General features: G+C 48.2%; 2 protein-coding genes across 3 annotated transcripts; one reads left to right on the top strand and one right to left on the bottom strand.

The window, feature by feature from the left end:
* Positions 1-535: 535 nt before the first annotated feature.
* YIPF1 (Yip1 domain family member 1) lies at positions 536-8,005 on the bottom strand. Of its 2 annotated transcripts, none has more exons than XM_075424449.1 (9): positions 7,869-8,005; positions 7,174-7,307; positions 5,998-6,078; positions 5,801-5,888; positions 5,559-5,675; positions 4,326-4,492; positions 2,911-3,093; positions 1,807-1,919; positions 536-816 (listed from the first exon to the last, which is right to left on the bottom strand). In XM_075424449.1, exons 1-8 carry the CDS (start codon positions 7,897-7,899, stop codon positions 1,815-1,817), a joined length of 906 nt encoding a protein of 301 aa, XP_075280564.1. In that variant the 5' UTR covers positions 7,900-8,005; the 3' UTR covers positions 536-816; positions 1,807-1,814. The 2 variants fall into 2 exon arrangements, with proteins under 2 accessions (XP_075280564.1, XP_075280563.1); XM_075424448.1 differs by having other exon boundaries at positions 7,174-7,337; positions 7,869-8,004.
* Positions 8,006-8,789: 784 nt separating this feature from the next.
* On the top strand, positions 8,790-13,481 carry DIO1 (iodothyronine deiodinase 1). Its single transcript, XM_009939743.2, has 4 exons — positions 8,790-9,191; positions 10,839-10,982; positions 12,118-12,317; positions 12,791-13,481. Exons 1-4 carry the CDS (start codon positions 8,861-8,863, stop codon positions 12,854-12,856), a joined length of 741 nt encoding a protein of 246 aa, XP_009938045.2. The 5' UTR covers positions 8,790-8,860; the 3' UTR covers positions 12,857-13,481.
* Positions 13,482-13,608: the final 127 nt, after the last annotated feature.

Here is a 13,608-nt window from a genome sequence, read left to right as displayed (position 1 = left end):
AACAAGTCTGGTGAGGAGCGGCTGAGGGAGCTGGGGCTGTTCAGTCTGGAGAAGGCTGAGGGAGGACCTTATCGCTCTCTACAGCTCCCTGACAGGAGGTTGTAGTGATGTGGATGTTGGTCTCTTCTCCAAAGTGACTAGCAATAGGACGAGAGGCAATGGCCTCAAGTTGTGTCAGGGGAGGTTTAGACTGGAAAAATTTCTTTCCTGAAAGAGTGGTCAGACATTGGGAACAGGCTGCCCAGGGCAGCGGTGGAGTCCCCATCCCTGGAGGTGTTCAAAAAATGTGTAGATGTGGCACTTCGGGACATGGTTTGGCAGGCGTGGCAGTGTCGAGGTGAAGGTTGGACTTGGTGGTCTGAGAGGTCTTTTCCAACCTTAGTGATTCTATGAACCAGTTTCGAGGCAGCCTTTGCTACTGAAGGGGCTGGGCAAGAGTAATACAGCAAATCCTGTCCTCTTGCCCCCCACCACCTTCGCAAACCCCCTCAACGGCTTTGGAGGAAGAGTATTGGATGATCAACAAAATCCAAAATCACCTGCAGAACACTTTATTCAGAGGCAAAATAGTGTGATGAGGACAGACAATTTAAAAGAAGAAAAACTGCTGTAGGGGGTTAAGATTCAAACAGTTTGTTTCTCCTCACAGAACCAGTCAGTCCCCCCAGCAAGCATGGAGATGTCCCTGAGTCCATGGGACATGGCTGTCCTTTCTTCTACAAAAAACAGGCCTTGTTCATGCACTTTCCCTCTTCTTGAGTGAAAAAATAATCTAAAATAAAATTACTGTACAGATGGAGAAACAGGCATTGTAATCTGAAAGAGAGAAATAACTCCTGTGACTATTACAGCTCCTCCCAGGCACCAGAGGACACAATAAGGCACATCTTTGTATCTAAACACTAAAATTCATTACTATTCTATTGAAACTTAATAGGCACCTGGGAAGAGAAACTGATTTTGCAAGAGGAAAGCTGCTAAAATTGATCTGCATGATTCGATTGTGTCACAGCTGGTAATCTTTTATGACAACTTTTGCTAGGCATATTTGGCCTTTTTTTTTTTTTTTTTTTTTTTTTTTTTAAATCTAACACAGCCTCTGGTCAGTCAATACTCCCATCTCCACATACACCCTTGCAGAGGCCTGGCCTCTGCGTGTCTATTAGCCTTTTCCTGGACCTGCTCCATGTCTCGTCTCTCCAACAGAACTCCCATGTCATCTGCTGCTGGCAGCGCTCCCAGCTGCCAGGAAGCAGAACCCCAAACCATCCCAGACAAGGAACCGGTCCGCACGGACGGCTCAGGCTTCGAGCCAGCCCTGCTCAGGGAGTACACCGATGTTCCCCTCCCAGAGCTGCTGCTCTGAAACACACTATCACAAACATCAAGGTTTGCGAAAAACTAATCCAATTTACTTTTAACATTAAAAGGAGAAGAAAATAGGAGTATAACTGTATTTCGTGCAGCACAAATTCCAACAAACACTTTGGGTTTTTTGTAAGGGATTGAAGGAAAAAGTCCCATAAGTCACTGCAAAGACATTTTTGAGTAGATTATTTACATGTGTTTCTTTGCCAACAGTAAACCTCAAAGAAAAGAAAGATAACATGTCTTTGTTCCTCAGAGTCTTTTACATTTTTAGGGCTACACTTACAACTGGAAGAACAGTTCATAAATAGTATTTATATATAGGTACCATTTGGCAAAACTGCCCTGTTACAGACTTTCCCATTCAACCATAGTAATGGGGAAAAGTTTCATGATGTTTGTGATGATTACACAAGAAAGTTTAGATTGGATTCTTACCTTATCATTTACTGACTTGTCGTTATTACTGTTGTTCCATTGTGAGCAGGGATAATAGGTGCAGGGATAACAGGTGCAGGAAACTCCAGTTCAGGGGCATCAAAAAAGTACGCCTGAATTATTAGAGAAGAAAAACACTGTTTAGAGAGAAAGAAACAGTTGTGCTTCGTCCCAGCTTTCTTTTCCACACCCACTGTTCACAAGGTACAAACAGAGAATTGAAATGGCAAATCTGGATCTTTTCTGGTTTAATCAGATTAGAAATGGTGAAATAAAATGCTGCTCTAAACTGTACTTTTCAATATAACAGTTAGCAGCTAAGGCGTTTGAAAAAGACCTGTACTGGAAAGGACTGGATTGCAGACGTTTATTTGGCTCTGCCAGTTTAACTGAAGAAGCTCCAGGCAGTCTCTGGAGACAGGAGCCGCGCTGAAGTCAGCTGCAAGTCTCCTGCTAACTCGAGAGCTGTGTTTGCCTTCGCCCCCCTGCACGCTGAGCTGCAGGGAGCCAAACCTGTCTACTCTGGAAGCTGGGGCAGGGGAACAGAACCAAAGCCTGAGTGATTATCATTCTACCTACTGCAAAAAAGACAACAAAATAATTTAAGTTCTCATCACTACGTATGCCAGTAGCGTTAGGATCTTCTGCTTTCATAATGCTGGCATTTTACTAAGTGCTAGCAGGTTCACGTTTTTGTACATAGAACTCACAAGCACACCTTACATATTGAACATTTAATCATTTTAAAGGACTAACGAAGCACAGTACTCATTGGAATAAGCTGCATCCGGATACAATAAAGACTAACACTTTGCTGATACTATGGAGAATTCCAGATAAATTTAAGACTACTCTCGGTGTCTTTGTGCTAAAGACATTCATTATTGAGTTTGTTACGGGCACTGTCAAAATCAGATTGGCATCAATTTTTGCTACGTTTGACGTAACAGGATTATTTTACTTTGCAGGTTTTTCAGAAGTACTATTTCTTTCTTTTTTAATAACGTTTTTCCAGCAACCAGCCAACTCCTCCTTCCCCACACTGTAACATGTCGCCAGTCCCAGAAAATATCAGATCAGAGCAAAGGAAAGGCAGCATTGTACCAAACAGCCGACAGACAGCAGAGCATGAAGCAGAACGACAGCCCCCACGGTCATCAGCGCGATCCTCCGGTTGTCGTCTCGGACAGCGGGCCAAAAGGTCATCACCAAAACAGACCCCGAAAGGCACAGGGAGAACATCACCAGGACCCAGCGCACCACTTTTTGCGGTATGATCCATAAAATCTGTAAAAGGGAGTAAAATGATAATTAAAGAGACTGTGTGGAACAAGGATTCATTTAACGCATCATTCTGTGACATTTCATCACTTCCAGACAATTTGTGCACAAATTAACTCCTGCCTTATCTGATATGTCTGTTATTTGAAGAAAGACTAACAACACTTGCAGACATGACAAGAGCATGTCTCCCGAGTTACGGCACTCCCTCCAAGGCCTGCCCCTTACCAGAGCAGCCCAGGCTGGTCCCTGCCAGGTAAACTTCTCCTCAGAGCCATCAGCGCTGCCACCCGGCACACTGATGTGGGGACACATGCATCGCCAGTCCTGCAGCCACCACAGGCTGCCTGCCAGGCTCGCCAGCAGCACCCTCGCTTGGATTTCCTGCCTCTGGGGAAGCCACCTGCCCCAGGCTATTCCAGGACCCACAAGACATCTTTACATTACCATAGAATCACAGCATCATTGAGGTTGGAAAAGACCTCTCAGATCATCAAGTCCAACCATCCACCCAACACCACCATGCCTGCTAAACCATGTCCCGAAGTGCCACATCCACACATTTTTTGAACACCTCCAAGGATGGGGACTCCACTGCTGCCCTGGGCAGCCTGGTCCAATGTCTGACCACTCTTTCAGGAAAGAAATTTTTCCAATCTGAACCTCCCCTGACACATCCTGAGGCCACTGCCTCTTGTCCTATCGCTAGTCACTTGGGGGAAGAGACCAACACCTGCCTCACTACAACCTCCTGTCAGGTAGCTGTAGAGAGCAATAAGGTCCCCCCTCAGCCTCCTCCAGACTGAACAGCCCCAGCTCCCTCAGCCGTTCCTCATCAGACTTGTTCTCCAGACCCCTCACCAGCCTCGCTGCCCTTCTCTGGACACGCTCCAGCACCTCAACGCCCTTCTTGTAGTGAGGGGCCCAAAACTGAACACAGCACTCGAGGTGCGGCCTCACCAGTGCCAAGTACAGGGGCACGATCCCTGCCCTGCTCCTGCTGGCCACACTATTCCTGACACAAGCCAGGATGCCGTTGGCGTTCTTGGACACCTGGGCACACTGCTGTTTAGACAAGCTGAAACAGTAAGCTTTATTCTAGCTAAGCAAAAGGTCCACATGATTTACCCAGTCCCCAAGATTTTGGCCAATATGAACATTACAAGAAATAGAAAATTTCCTGAACCAGGACCTTTTTTCATGGCATGCAAGAGGTGCACTCCTTAGGCCGTACTTACCGCTGTGGGAATGTAAATGAAGAGGGAGTAGCCATATACACACACTATCTCCAGGAAGGAGTAGGACACAATGTTCATGACTTTACTGTTCCTCCACATCAGGAATCCCCAGAGGGCAAGGGGAACAAGCCAAGCGTATGCATAAATCGTTGTTGCCGCTATGGACACTGGAAACATGACAAAAGATTTCACATTTTATTTAGAATATCAGCCAGAATCAAATGTGTGAAAGCGTTTAGCCTGAAAACTAGAAAGCTACCTTTGAAGTTACTTTCAATATATAAAGTATGAATTACTAATAAACTGAGAACTTTGCATTTACATGCAGTTTACACCCACTATTTTGCCAACACTTCACATTACTTTTAAAAGTAAAGATTCCAGAAAGTATTCTCTTGGTATTTTCAATTTCTTTATCACACCTGTGTACAAAATGCTATCAGTTTCAGTGTGAAAGGAAGAGCCACGGAGGAAAAAAAGCCTGGTTAAACATAAAAACTCAGCTAGTAACAGCTACTGAAAAATGAGAACAGAACGCGGGCATGCTAAAAAAACCTGAAAGAACACAGACACAAGTGTCAAACCTGAAATTATTGAAGCGCCTGGATTCCCTGGGTGGCAGCGTTCTTCCAAGTAAGCTGGGGATTCTTGAAGCAAACAGGAGGCGCGCCCCTCTGCAGGGACAGCGTCTCCTCCAGACTACAGAGACAGGTACAGACAATTGGCTCCTCACACCGAGTTCTTTGGGGCACGTATCACTTGAGCATCTTCTGCTTATGCTTGAGTTTGCCAGAAGCTAACAGCTTCCAGCTCTCAGTAGGTGCTATGAGTAACACTAATGCAGCCATTTTCTGCCCGAGGCCTGCAGGCTCCTAGGAGGCCACAGATCCACAGCAGCACCCACAAAAGCACCACAGTGGCCACTGCCAGGCTTTCCCTCTCCGCACAAGCGGCATTCACTAAAGCTAAAAAAATAATTGCTCCAATTACTCCTGCTTGCTCTACTAAAAGCCTGTAACTACTTTATGCTCCGGAGGAGTAGGGCTCTGGCAGCTACAGCCCACTTTAAAATTTCAGAGATGTGAAGAGAGTCCTTAAAGAGACCAATCAAACAGAGAGACTCTGCTAAACCAAAGCTGTGACCTGCTTTTATATTACTTCATTAGTGCTTAGAAAAAAACAAAACGAAAAAACAAACCCACAAACTCAGGACTGTACCGACTACTTACAAACCTTTTCTGAATTCCGGCACGTAGTGGTACGTTGGTTTGCCCAGATGGATGAAGAAGTTCGAGAGATTGCCACTGACAGCGATGGTAAAGACAAGTGTGGCACAAATCCAAAACGGACCTTAAAAGGAAACAAACAACTTCAAGAACAGCTCCTCTGCCCTCTTGTTTAAGGTTAGCAAGCAAAAAGAAATACAAACTTGAAACATTTAGCACAGAAGTGAACTTCTCACACCTTGCACCTACCGTAAAGGTCGGGATTGCTGCGGATATACAGCCTTACAAAGTTCTTCCCTGGTACTGGGAAAACCGAACCTTTGATTCTGTCCAGGACCTGTGAAAACACACAGATTTGTCTGACTGAAAAGCAAGGAGGAAAAAACCTCAGCGTCTGGATAAAGCATGGTCCAGACAACAGTTTTCCTCTGGAGTGGAGTATTAACCTGGTACGTGTCCACATCGAAGAATGTCTGGTAGTACTCGAATGTCCAGAAAGGGGCACTTTTCTTCTGTCCTGCGAGCAGCTGCGTGGCGGGAAAGGCAACACGGAAAATGTTACAGGCACGCAATTTATGCATTACTAGTTCATTTACACAACAGTTAAATTATTTCAGTACCTGGACAGAAAACAAACTTCACAGGGTGGTGCTTACTACAAATTATTTACTCATTTCCCTTTCCCCCTCCAATATTTGCAGCAGCAGCTAGTCTCTTATCTCCCCACAAGCAGAGTGGTGGCCTGGAGTTCCAAGGAGCAGCCTGATACCATCTTCTGCCACATCACGTACAACGCACGCCTTCATCCGCATCACAAATTCCCTTGCCGTCGCCGACGGCTGCGTTAGCTGAACCCCAGACGAGCCCTGGCTGTTTCGAAGCTTTCTGCTCTCCTGCCAGAGCCACCACCCCCACAGCAGAACCAGCAGAAACAAGCACAGGACTGGCTTTTCAGCTGCTGCTGCGCTCATCTCCTGGCACGTTTCCTTAGTGTAAATCACCACCATTTCAGTACAATTCCCTAGGCTGCAGGCCACAACAGCTCAAGAGCCAGTGTGCATTTCCTTCTGCCAACTCTGCCATCGAGAAAGTAACTTGCAACAGAGAAGAATCACAGAATGGCAGGGGTTGGAAGGGACCTCTGTGGGTCATCTAGTCCAACCCCTGTGCCGAAGCAGGGTCACCTACAGCAGCCTGCACAGGACCTTGTCCAGGCAGCTCTTGAACATCTCCAGAGAAGGAGAATCCACAACCTCCCTGGGCAGCCTGTGCCAGGGCTCCATCACCCTCAGAGGGAAGAAGTTCTTCCTCATGTTCAGCTGGAACTTCCTCTGCTTCAGTTTGTGCCCATTGCCCCTTGTCCTGTCGCTGGGCACCACTGAAAAGAGTTTGGCCCCATCCTCCTGACACCCACCCTTGAGATATTTATAAGCATTTCTGGAGTCCCATCTCAGCCTTCTCTTCTTCAGGCTAAACAAGCCCAGCTCCCCCAGCAGAGGGAAGAAGCAGAGTTTTAAGTCACCCAGCACAAATTCCTGGTGTCCCCACACATCTCTCAGTGTGGCCAGCACCGTCTGCACAGCCGCTGATGGAGGCACTGGAGGTGCAAGAGCGTCAGTTACCTCTGTTTTATCGGAGTCATCAGTCCCCAGCAACTCATCGTCCTCTTCTCTCCCCGGCTCCTGCAGCCGGCCGTGCTTATTCTTGGGGATCTCGCCTGGCTCATCGATGCTTATGGTGGTAGCGTCACGATTCGCTGCAAGCAAATTAGCTGCATCGTCAAATTCTGCAAGTAAGTAAATTATGAGACAGATGATGACCAAGCTACCAAAATCCTTGTTCTTGTGGCTCAGAAACTCACGCTCAGCCCCCCGGGCAGCCCAAGGCCACGTCAGCAGCTCCGACACGCCAGTAGGGTCTGTGTCTTGGGGCCCGGAGTGACGGGGGTGAAGGCGACCGCACGAACCCGCACCGCGGGGGCCGGCCAGGCTCTGCCAGCCCGGGGGAAGCCGCCCCTCCGCAGGGGCTGGAGAAACGGGCAAGATTCACCCTCTGCCCCCCAAAAAAACCCCCAGGTTTTTCAGCCTTGGAACTGAACGGGCCAAAACCCAGGGAAGCCTGCAGCCACGCTCCCTTCCGCGGCACCCAGCGCCCCGCTCGCGGTCAGCCTCCCCTTCCCCACCCGAGGGATCGGGCCCAGGCCGGGCACCGCTGCCTCCCCGCCGGCGGCACCCACCCCCCCCACAACGGCCCACCCGCACCCCGCAACCCCCCGCAGCGCCCCAGGGCCGCCGCCACCCGCCGCGCCCGCCTTCACCTTGAAACTTCAGGTCATCCGCCGCCGCCATCCGCCCGCCGGGCCCGCAGGCCTCGCCCCTCCCGGCGGCACCGCCGGCCCCGGCGCTCAGCCCGGCCTAGGCCCCAGGGAACGCCCCGCACCCCCGGCCGCCGCAGCCCAACCGCTCCCGGCAGTGGCCGCTCCGCTCCCTTTAAAGGGGCGGGGAGGGCGCTGCGCGGCCACAGCCAATCAGCAGCTCCGCTGCGCCCCTCGCCTCCCCCGGCGCGACAGGAACACCCCGGCGAAGCTCCCGGCGCCGGCCAATCAGAGGCCACGCTGTGCTTCCTCTTCCGCCTCGGCCCACCCCCTTAAAGAGCCCGCGGCGGGGCGGCCGTCGTGGGGCTGCTGTGTTTATGCATCTTATATACATTCCTACACGCACATATAGATCATACATATCGTTGGATGTTCATATATTCCATTATAAATGTATATTATATATTCTGATAATTTATATTTTTTATAAATGGCATCTATTTTGGTGTTATGTTTTTGGGGTGTCCCGCCAGCCCCCAGGTGACAAACTCGAGTGTGCAGAGCTGTGGGAACAGGTCACCATTAGCACCGCACGGATACCAGGCCCCGAGCCGCGTCGCCGGCGATGGCCCCCTGCGAAAACGCGTGAGCCCCGAGCCCGGCACGCACGAGCCGCCAGCGTAACTCATGCTTCTAGTCCGTGGTTCTGGGAGAACATCCCGATGCAGGTCGTTCGTCAAACACACGACGTACTTGGGAACGAGCCTCGTCAGGGGGCAGTTGGCGCTCAGCACCTACCCGTCACTGTCACGCAGATGGAGGTGGTGCAGCTGACAGGCTCCCCGCGCCGACACCGAAGTCCACGGAGACGTGACGGGGTGCGAGGCAGAGATTTGGCCAAACACGTGAACGTTTGTCCTCCCCCTCACCGTCCACCTTTGCCCCTGCCGTCGCGCCACATTCCTGTCCGGAGCGGTCAGACCTCCTCCACCACGATGCTGGGAGTCAGGGTATTCCTACAGAAAATCCTGATTCTTCTGCACGTTACCGCATGCGTTGTTGTTGGCAAAACGCTGATGATACTGTTCCCTAATGCCATGAAAAGATATATCCTCAAGCAGGGCGAGAAGAGCAGGATGAATGAGAACCCGAAGTTTAGCTACGAAAACTGGGGTCCGACTTTCTTCAGCTTCAAGTATTTGCTCTTTGTGCTGAAGGTGAAGTGGAAGAGGCTGGAGGACGAAGCCCACGAGGGACACCCTGCTCCCAACACGCCGGTGGTGACTCTCAGCGGGGAAGTCCGTCACCTCCTTGATTTCCTGCGAGGTCAGTAAATCAGCCGCGTGGAGGGGCTGGGTTTGCTGAGACGGTAAATGAGGAGCAGAGGCTGCTGAGGGAGCAGGGACGGGCAGCCGGCGTGAGGGCGCGCGGCATGGCAGGCCAGACCGTCAGCATCAGAGGATGGAAAAGGTGCAGCACCTTCACTCCAGCTCTCTGCCTCTCCATTCTCAGAAATAACCTGGGCTTGTCATCCTGGCTCCACTCTCCCTTCACGCCAGTCAGCTTAGGAACCGCTTGCAAAAGCTGGCTCTGCCTGGAAACCCCTCTTCACTGAAAGCCAGGGTAATGATTTATTTTAGGGAGAAAATACCCAGAATTGGAACCGTGGGCAGGGATTCACGAGTGCTGGCTGTCGCTCCCTGTGCGTGCAGAAAGACCCACACCAGCTCCCTTGGCCAGCCCAAAGCCCAGAAAGCACACGGTGGTTTCTTCCAGATTCAAAGTGGCTACATTTTATATAAGTGGCTATATATTATTTCTATAAAGCAGTAAAAATAAGCATCTGCTTTGTACTTTGTCCGCTGCCTCCCACAGAGATCTCAGTAGAACGTGGAATTAATCATTAAGCTTCAGTCTATCCCCATGGGAGAGATTACGTCCTTCTCTGACTCTGCTTTTCTAATTTTATCTCTGTATTTATGTCGAAAATAGGATACAAATTTGGAAAAGAGATGCACGGTATCTACAGGAAGGTACCGCCTTTATTAGATTCGCTAGGGGTGGATCTATGCTAGCAGCAGTTTTTGAAGTTAAGCCTAGCCAGAAGGAAGATCTTGAACAAATTCCAGATAATTTAGCGTAACCACAGACTAAAAGAGGTGCTTAAACACCCTGCAAGTTCTGTGAGGCCGAGGCCTTGCAAACAGATGCAAAGACCTGTGGGCACATGCTGTGTTAATTTGTAAGCAACTGCATAGACCCCTTTGCCCGTGGCTTGTGTAACATCAGTTTAATAATGTACAACCAGAGCTCTGTTTGGACAGAAAATTGCAGAAAGACATCGGAAGCATGAAGCCCTGTGATGCACGGCTGGAAAGCCTGCAGCTTCCACTCAGCTCAGCTAGAACCGGCACCTCGGGAAAAATTCAAGCCATGTCCAATAGGTTCCTTAAAAGGCATCGGGACTCTGTGCTTACACGTCCATCCCGGGACCGCTGTCCTTCGAAAAACCTTGCCGATGACTGCGTTTAGTATTTTTTAAGTTCCTTCGTACTAAGGATCTTGGGGAGGCTGCGATGTGCTACCTGCTGGGTATGTTTTAGATCAGGTCCCTATCCCAAAATGCTGGTGAGAACTGGCTCTTGTGATGAGGACATGGGAGCAGCCCTGTGACCGCACGGTGCCTCCTGCCTTTACCAGGCTTTAGAGAGGGAAGGGTCCCCACAGTGAAGCTCATTGCTGGATCCGGTGCAGGTCAGAGCCAGGCTAGGGAAAAGAAAGCATCTTCATGCCTGTTTTGCATAGATGCAGATGCTCTGCGGCCGATTTTAATGTCCTACGAGAGTTACAGGGTAAGTGACTGACCTCCTGTTGCCCAGGAAACTGCGGTGGAGGCTCAATTCAGTGCATTAATTTCATTCTGTCCTCCCTCCCACCACCGAATGAACCACAAACTGTCCCCTTTTTTTCCAGATAACCGACCTTTAATCCTGAATTTTGGAAGTTGCACCTGACCTTCGTTTATGTTAAAATTTGATGAGTTCAACAGGCTCGTCAAAGATTTCAGCTCTGTAGCAGATTTCCTTATCGTCTACATCGAAGAAGCTCACGCAGTAGGTACGGTACAAGTATCGCAGTAATGCCTGCCAAAACACGTCAGACGTATCATTCCCTTAGGAAGAAAAGTGTGTTAGCAAAGGAGGGAACTGCAAACGGGAAGGAAATCTTCCTCGAATCAAAAGCAGCAACATCAAAGCTAGGGACCAGTTTGTGTCCCTAATTCTCCCAAAACTTTACTCACACATCTGACCGTACACCGAGGTACTCCTGCTGAAGACGCTCATTTCTGCGCAGGTGAAGCAGAGTTCTGTCTTTGCAAAACTTCCTCTCAGTGCTAGTACAGCTCCTTTTGGGGGGCGGGGGGGGAGGCATTTCACAGAACAAAGGTTAAGTGTACAATGCCAGCATGTTACGTGCTTTACAAAAAAATAAATAATTTTTAACATGTCTCAAGAACAGGATAGAGACTCTAATTTGAAAAATGTAGCAAACAAACTATACACACTCCTTTATCTGCGCTGGACTGTAAGTAACACACTGGCACTGATTTTATCGCAGGGTTAAGGTGGTTTTCTAAAACGTAACATTTACACTTTTCAAGTTTTGTATCAATACATCACTTGCAGTAGCTGAGAAACAGATAATAGCTAAGTCAGTCATCAAACCCTTTTTACTAGTTTCTACTTTACTAGCAAGAGTGGTGCGCAAACGTGCGTTTGCGTATTTCTGAAACAGGAAGGCGTGCCCTGGCCCAAACGTTTCACTTCTCCCAGGTCTGAGGTTTTGTTTCACAGGCTGAACGAGCGGAACCCAGCAGGATGAACGGACCTGTCGTTGCGACTGCGCTAAATGAACGGGGATGACAGCACGACATCCCCTCCTGTGCCAGTAATTTGGACAAACCTTACCCAAAACACCTAAAACACATCAAGTATTTCCGAATCCAGGGCAAGGGCAAAATACAGTTTGCTGAAATCAAAGGAAAAAAAATAGATCTTGAGACCTATTTATCTGAAAAGCTCTAGCGCGCTCATACTCTGAGGAGGGGCTTTCATTTCGTGCCAAGTTTTGGCATTCAGAGTAAAGTGCAGTATTCTTTTGACACAGTTTTGGGATATAACACACAGTACATCTCCCCCCTTAACACCTATTCAAAATGTCCCTTGCTAAATCCCTTTCTCATTTGTTTTAGATGGTTGGGCTTTTAAAAACAATATTGTTATTAAAAATCACAGAAGCCTCAAAGATCGAAAAACTGCAGCACAATTTCTTCAGGAAAAGAATCCTTTATGTCCAGTGGTTTTAGACACTATGGAAAACCTGAGCAGTTCAAAATACGCTGCACTGCCAGAACGACTGTATCTACTCCAAAGAGGGAAGGTCATCTACAAGGTAAAAAATACCGACAATAATCATAATGAGCACAATATATTAAGTTTGTAAATTTCAACATAATTTGAGAATGTTTTATGTTGAATGGTGAGTATTGCAGTAAAAATTTCACAGTTCATTGTAACTGTGGAGAGAGAAGGACTTGCAGCAAAACCAGTCTGGGCCTTTATAACGTACATATTTGATGTACACCTCAGTCTTGCTCAAATATTTATCTTTTGGCTTGTCAGGAAACCTAGGTACAGCTAAGCTGCGAGATCCAGGGACGCTTTCTAGCTCCAGGATCCAGGCGTTGGCCCTGTCCCAGTCACACAGGAGGGTGTAACCTGTGCATACAGCGTCTCCCAGGAGATGGCTGCTGTGCAAAGGAAGCCCGAGCACACCTGCCCACAGTTCTGGTGCAACTGCTGTGCTCTGAAGGACTTCTGCTTTGCATATTTGAGCATCACTGTATCATTTTATTGCCTTTGCAGGGAGGAGTGGGGCCTTGGAATTATCACCCCCAGGAAATACGCGCCATCCTGGAAAAACTGAAATAGAAAAAGAGGAGGACTTCAGCGTAAAGACTATCTGGATAAAAAAAAGCTCAGTGAAGAAGTTTGTACAGACATAAGAAGGAAAAAACTTAAAAATAACAAGGAGAGAAAAATAACAAGAGACAACAGACAACAAGAATAATGTATGAGTATGTAAAGAGCATCTGTAATGTGGTTCATGATGTGTTTGTATAGAGATTTTCAAGTCTCATCACCACAACCCCAACTAGGGCCCTGCAGTGCCCTACCACGCTCCCACCACGTGCAGTAATGAACAGCAGTTGGGTCCGTTGGGTCCAGGACTGGATACCAACGTTTACATTTGTAAGGAATACCATGCAGGATAAACTTCAGGGGTGGTGACATCTGCAAGTCGACTGGCATGCAAAACAACCGATTTCACATTATTAAGATCCTCTTGTATGCATACAATTTTCCTAAATGTTCACTTTCACCGACTTTGGAAGGCTTCTGAGTAAGACAATCTTCTCTATCCGCACTTGTTTCTACTAATATTTGTTATGACGGTCATAGCACAAAGCGCAGACAGCTGTGACCTGATTGTAGAAAATATTTATAGAAACAAAGGATTGATCTGCAATTATTAAAAATCTACCAGACCACTTCACACAGCTTCAAATTATTTCCCTCCCTGCCCTGCCCCTCTCCCCCCCAGCTTATCTCTAAGCATTAGTAGATGTTTATATTCACCCTATTAATCCTGACAGTTTGAGTTGATGAGAAAGTTACCAATT

The sequence above is a fragment of the Opisthocomus hoazin genome, chromosome 6 (genome assembly GCF_030867145.1).
Source record: "Opisthocomus hoazin isolate bOpiHoa1 chromosome 6, bOpiHoa1.hap1, whole genome shotgun sequence".
Lineage (NCBI taxonomy): Eukaryota > Metazoa > Chordata > Aves > Opisthocomiformes > Opisthocomidae > Opisthocomus > Opisthocomus hoazin.
The sequence above is the reverse complement of the archived record's forward strand: the minus strand, read 5'-3'. Positions and strand labels throughout refer to the sequence as shown.

Coding starts and splice junctions, on each gene's coding strand:
- YIPF1 (XM_075424448.1), bottom strand. CDS start 7,899: ATGGCGGCGGCGGATGACCTGAAGTTTCAAG. Junction 5,676..5,800: donor CAGCAATCCCGACCTTTACG/GTAGGTGCAAGG, acceptor TTTCCTTTTAAG/GTCCGTTTTGGATTTGTGCC. Junction 4,493..5,558: donor CGTGCCGGAATTCAGAAAAG/GTTTGTAAGTAG, acceptor TCATGTTTCCAG/TGTCCATAGCGGCAACAACG.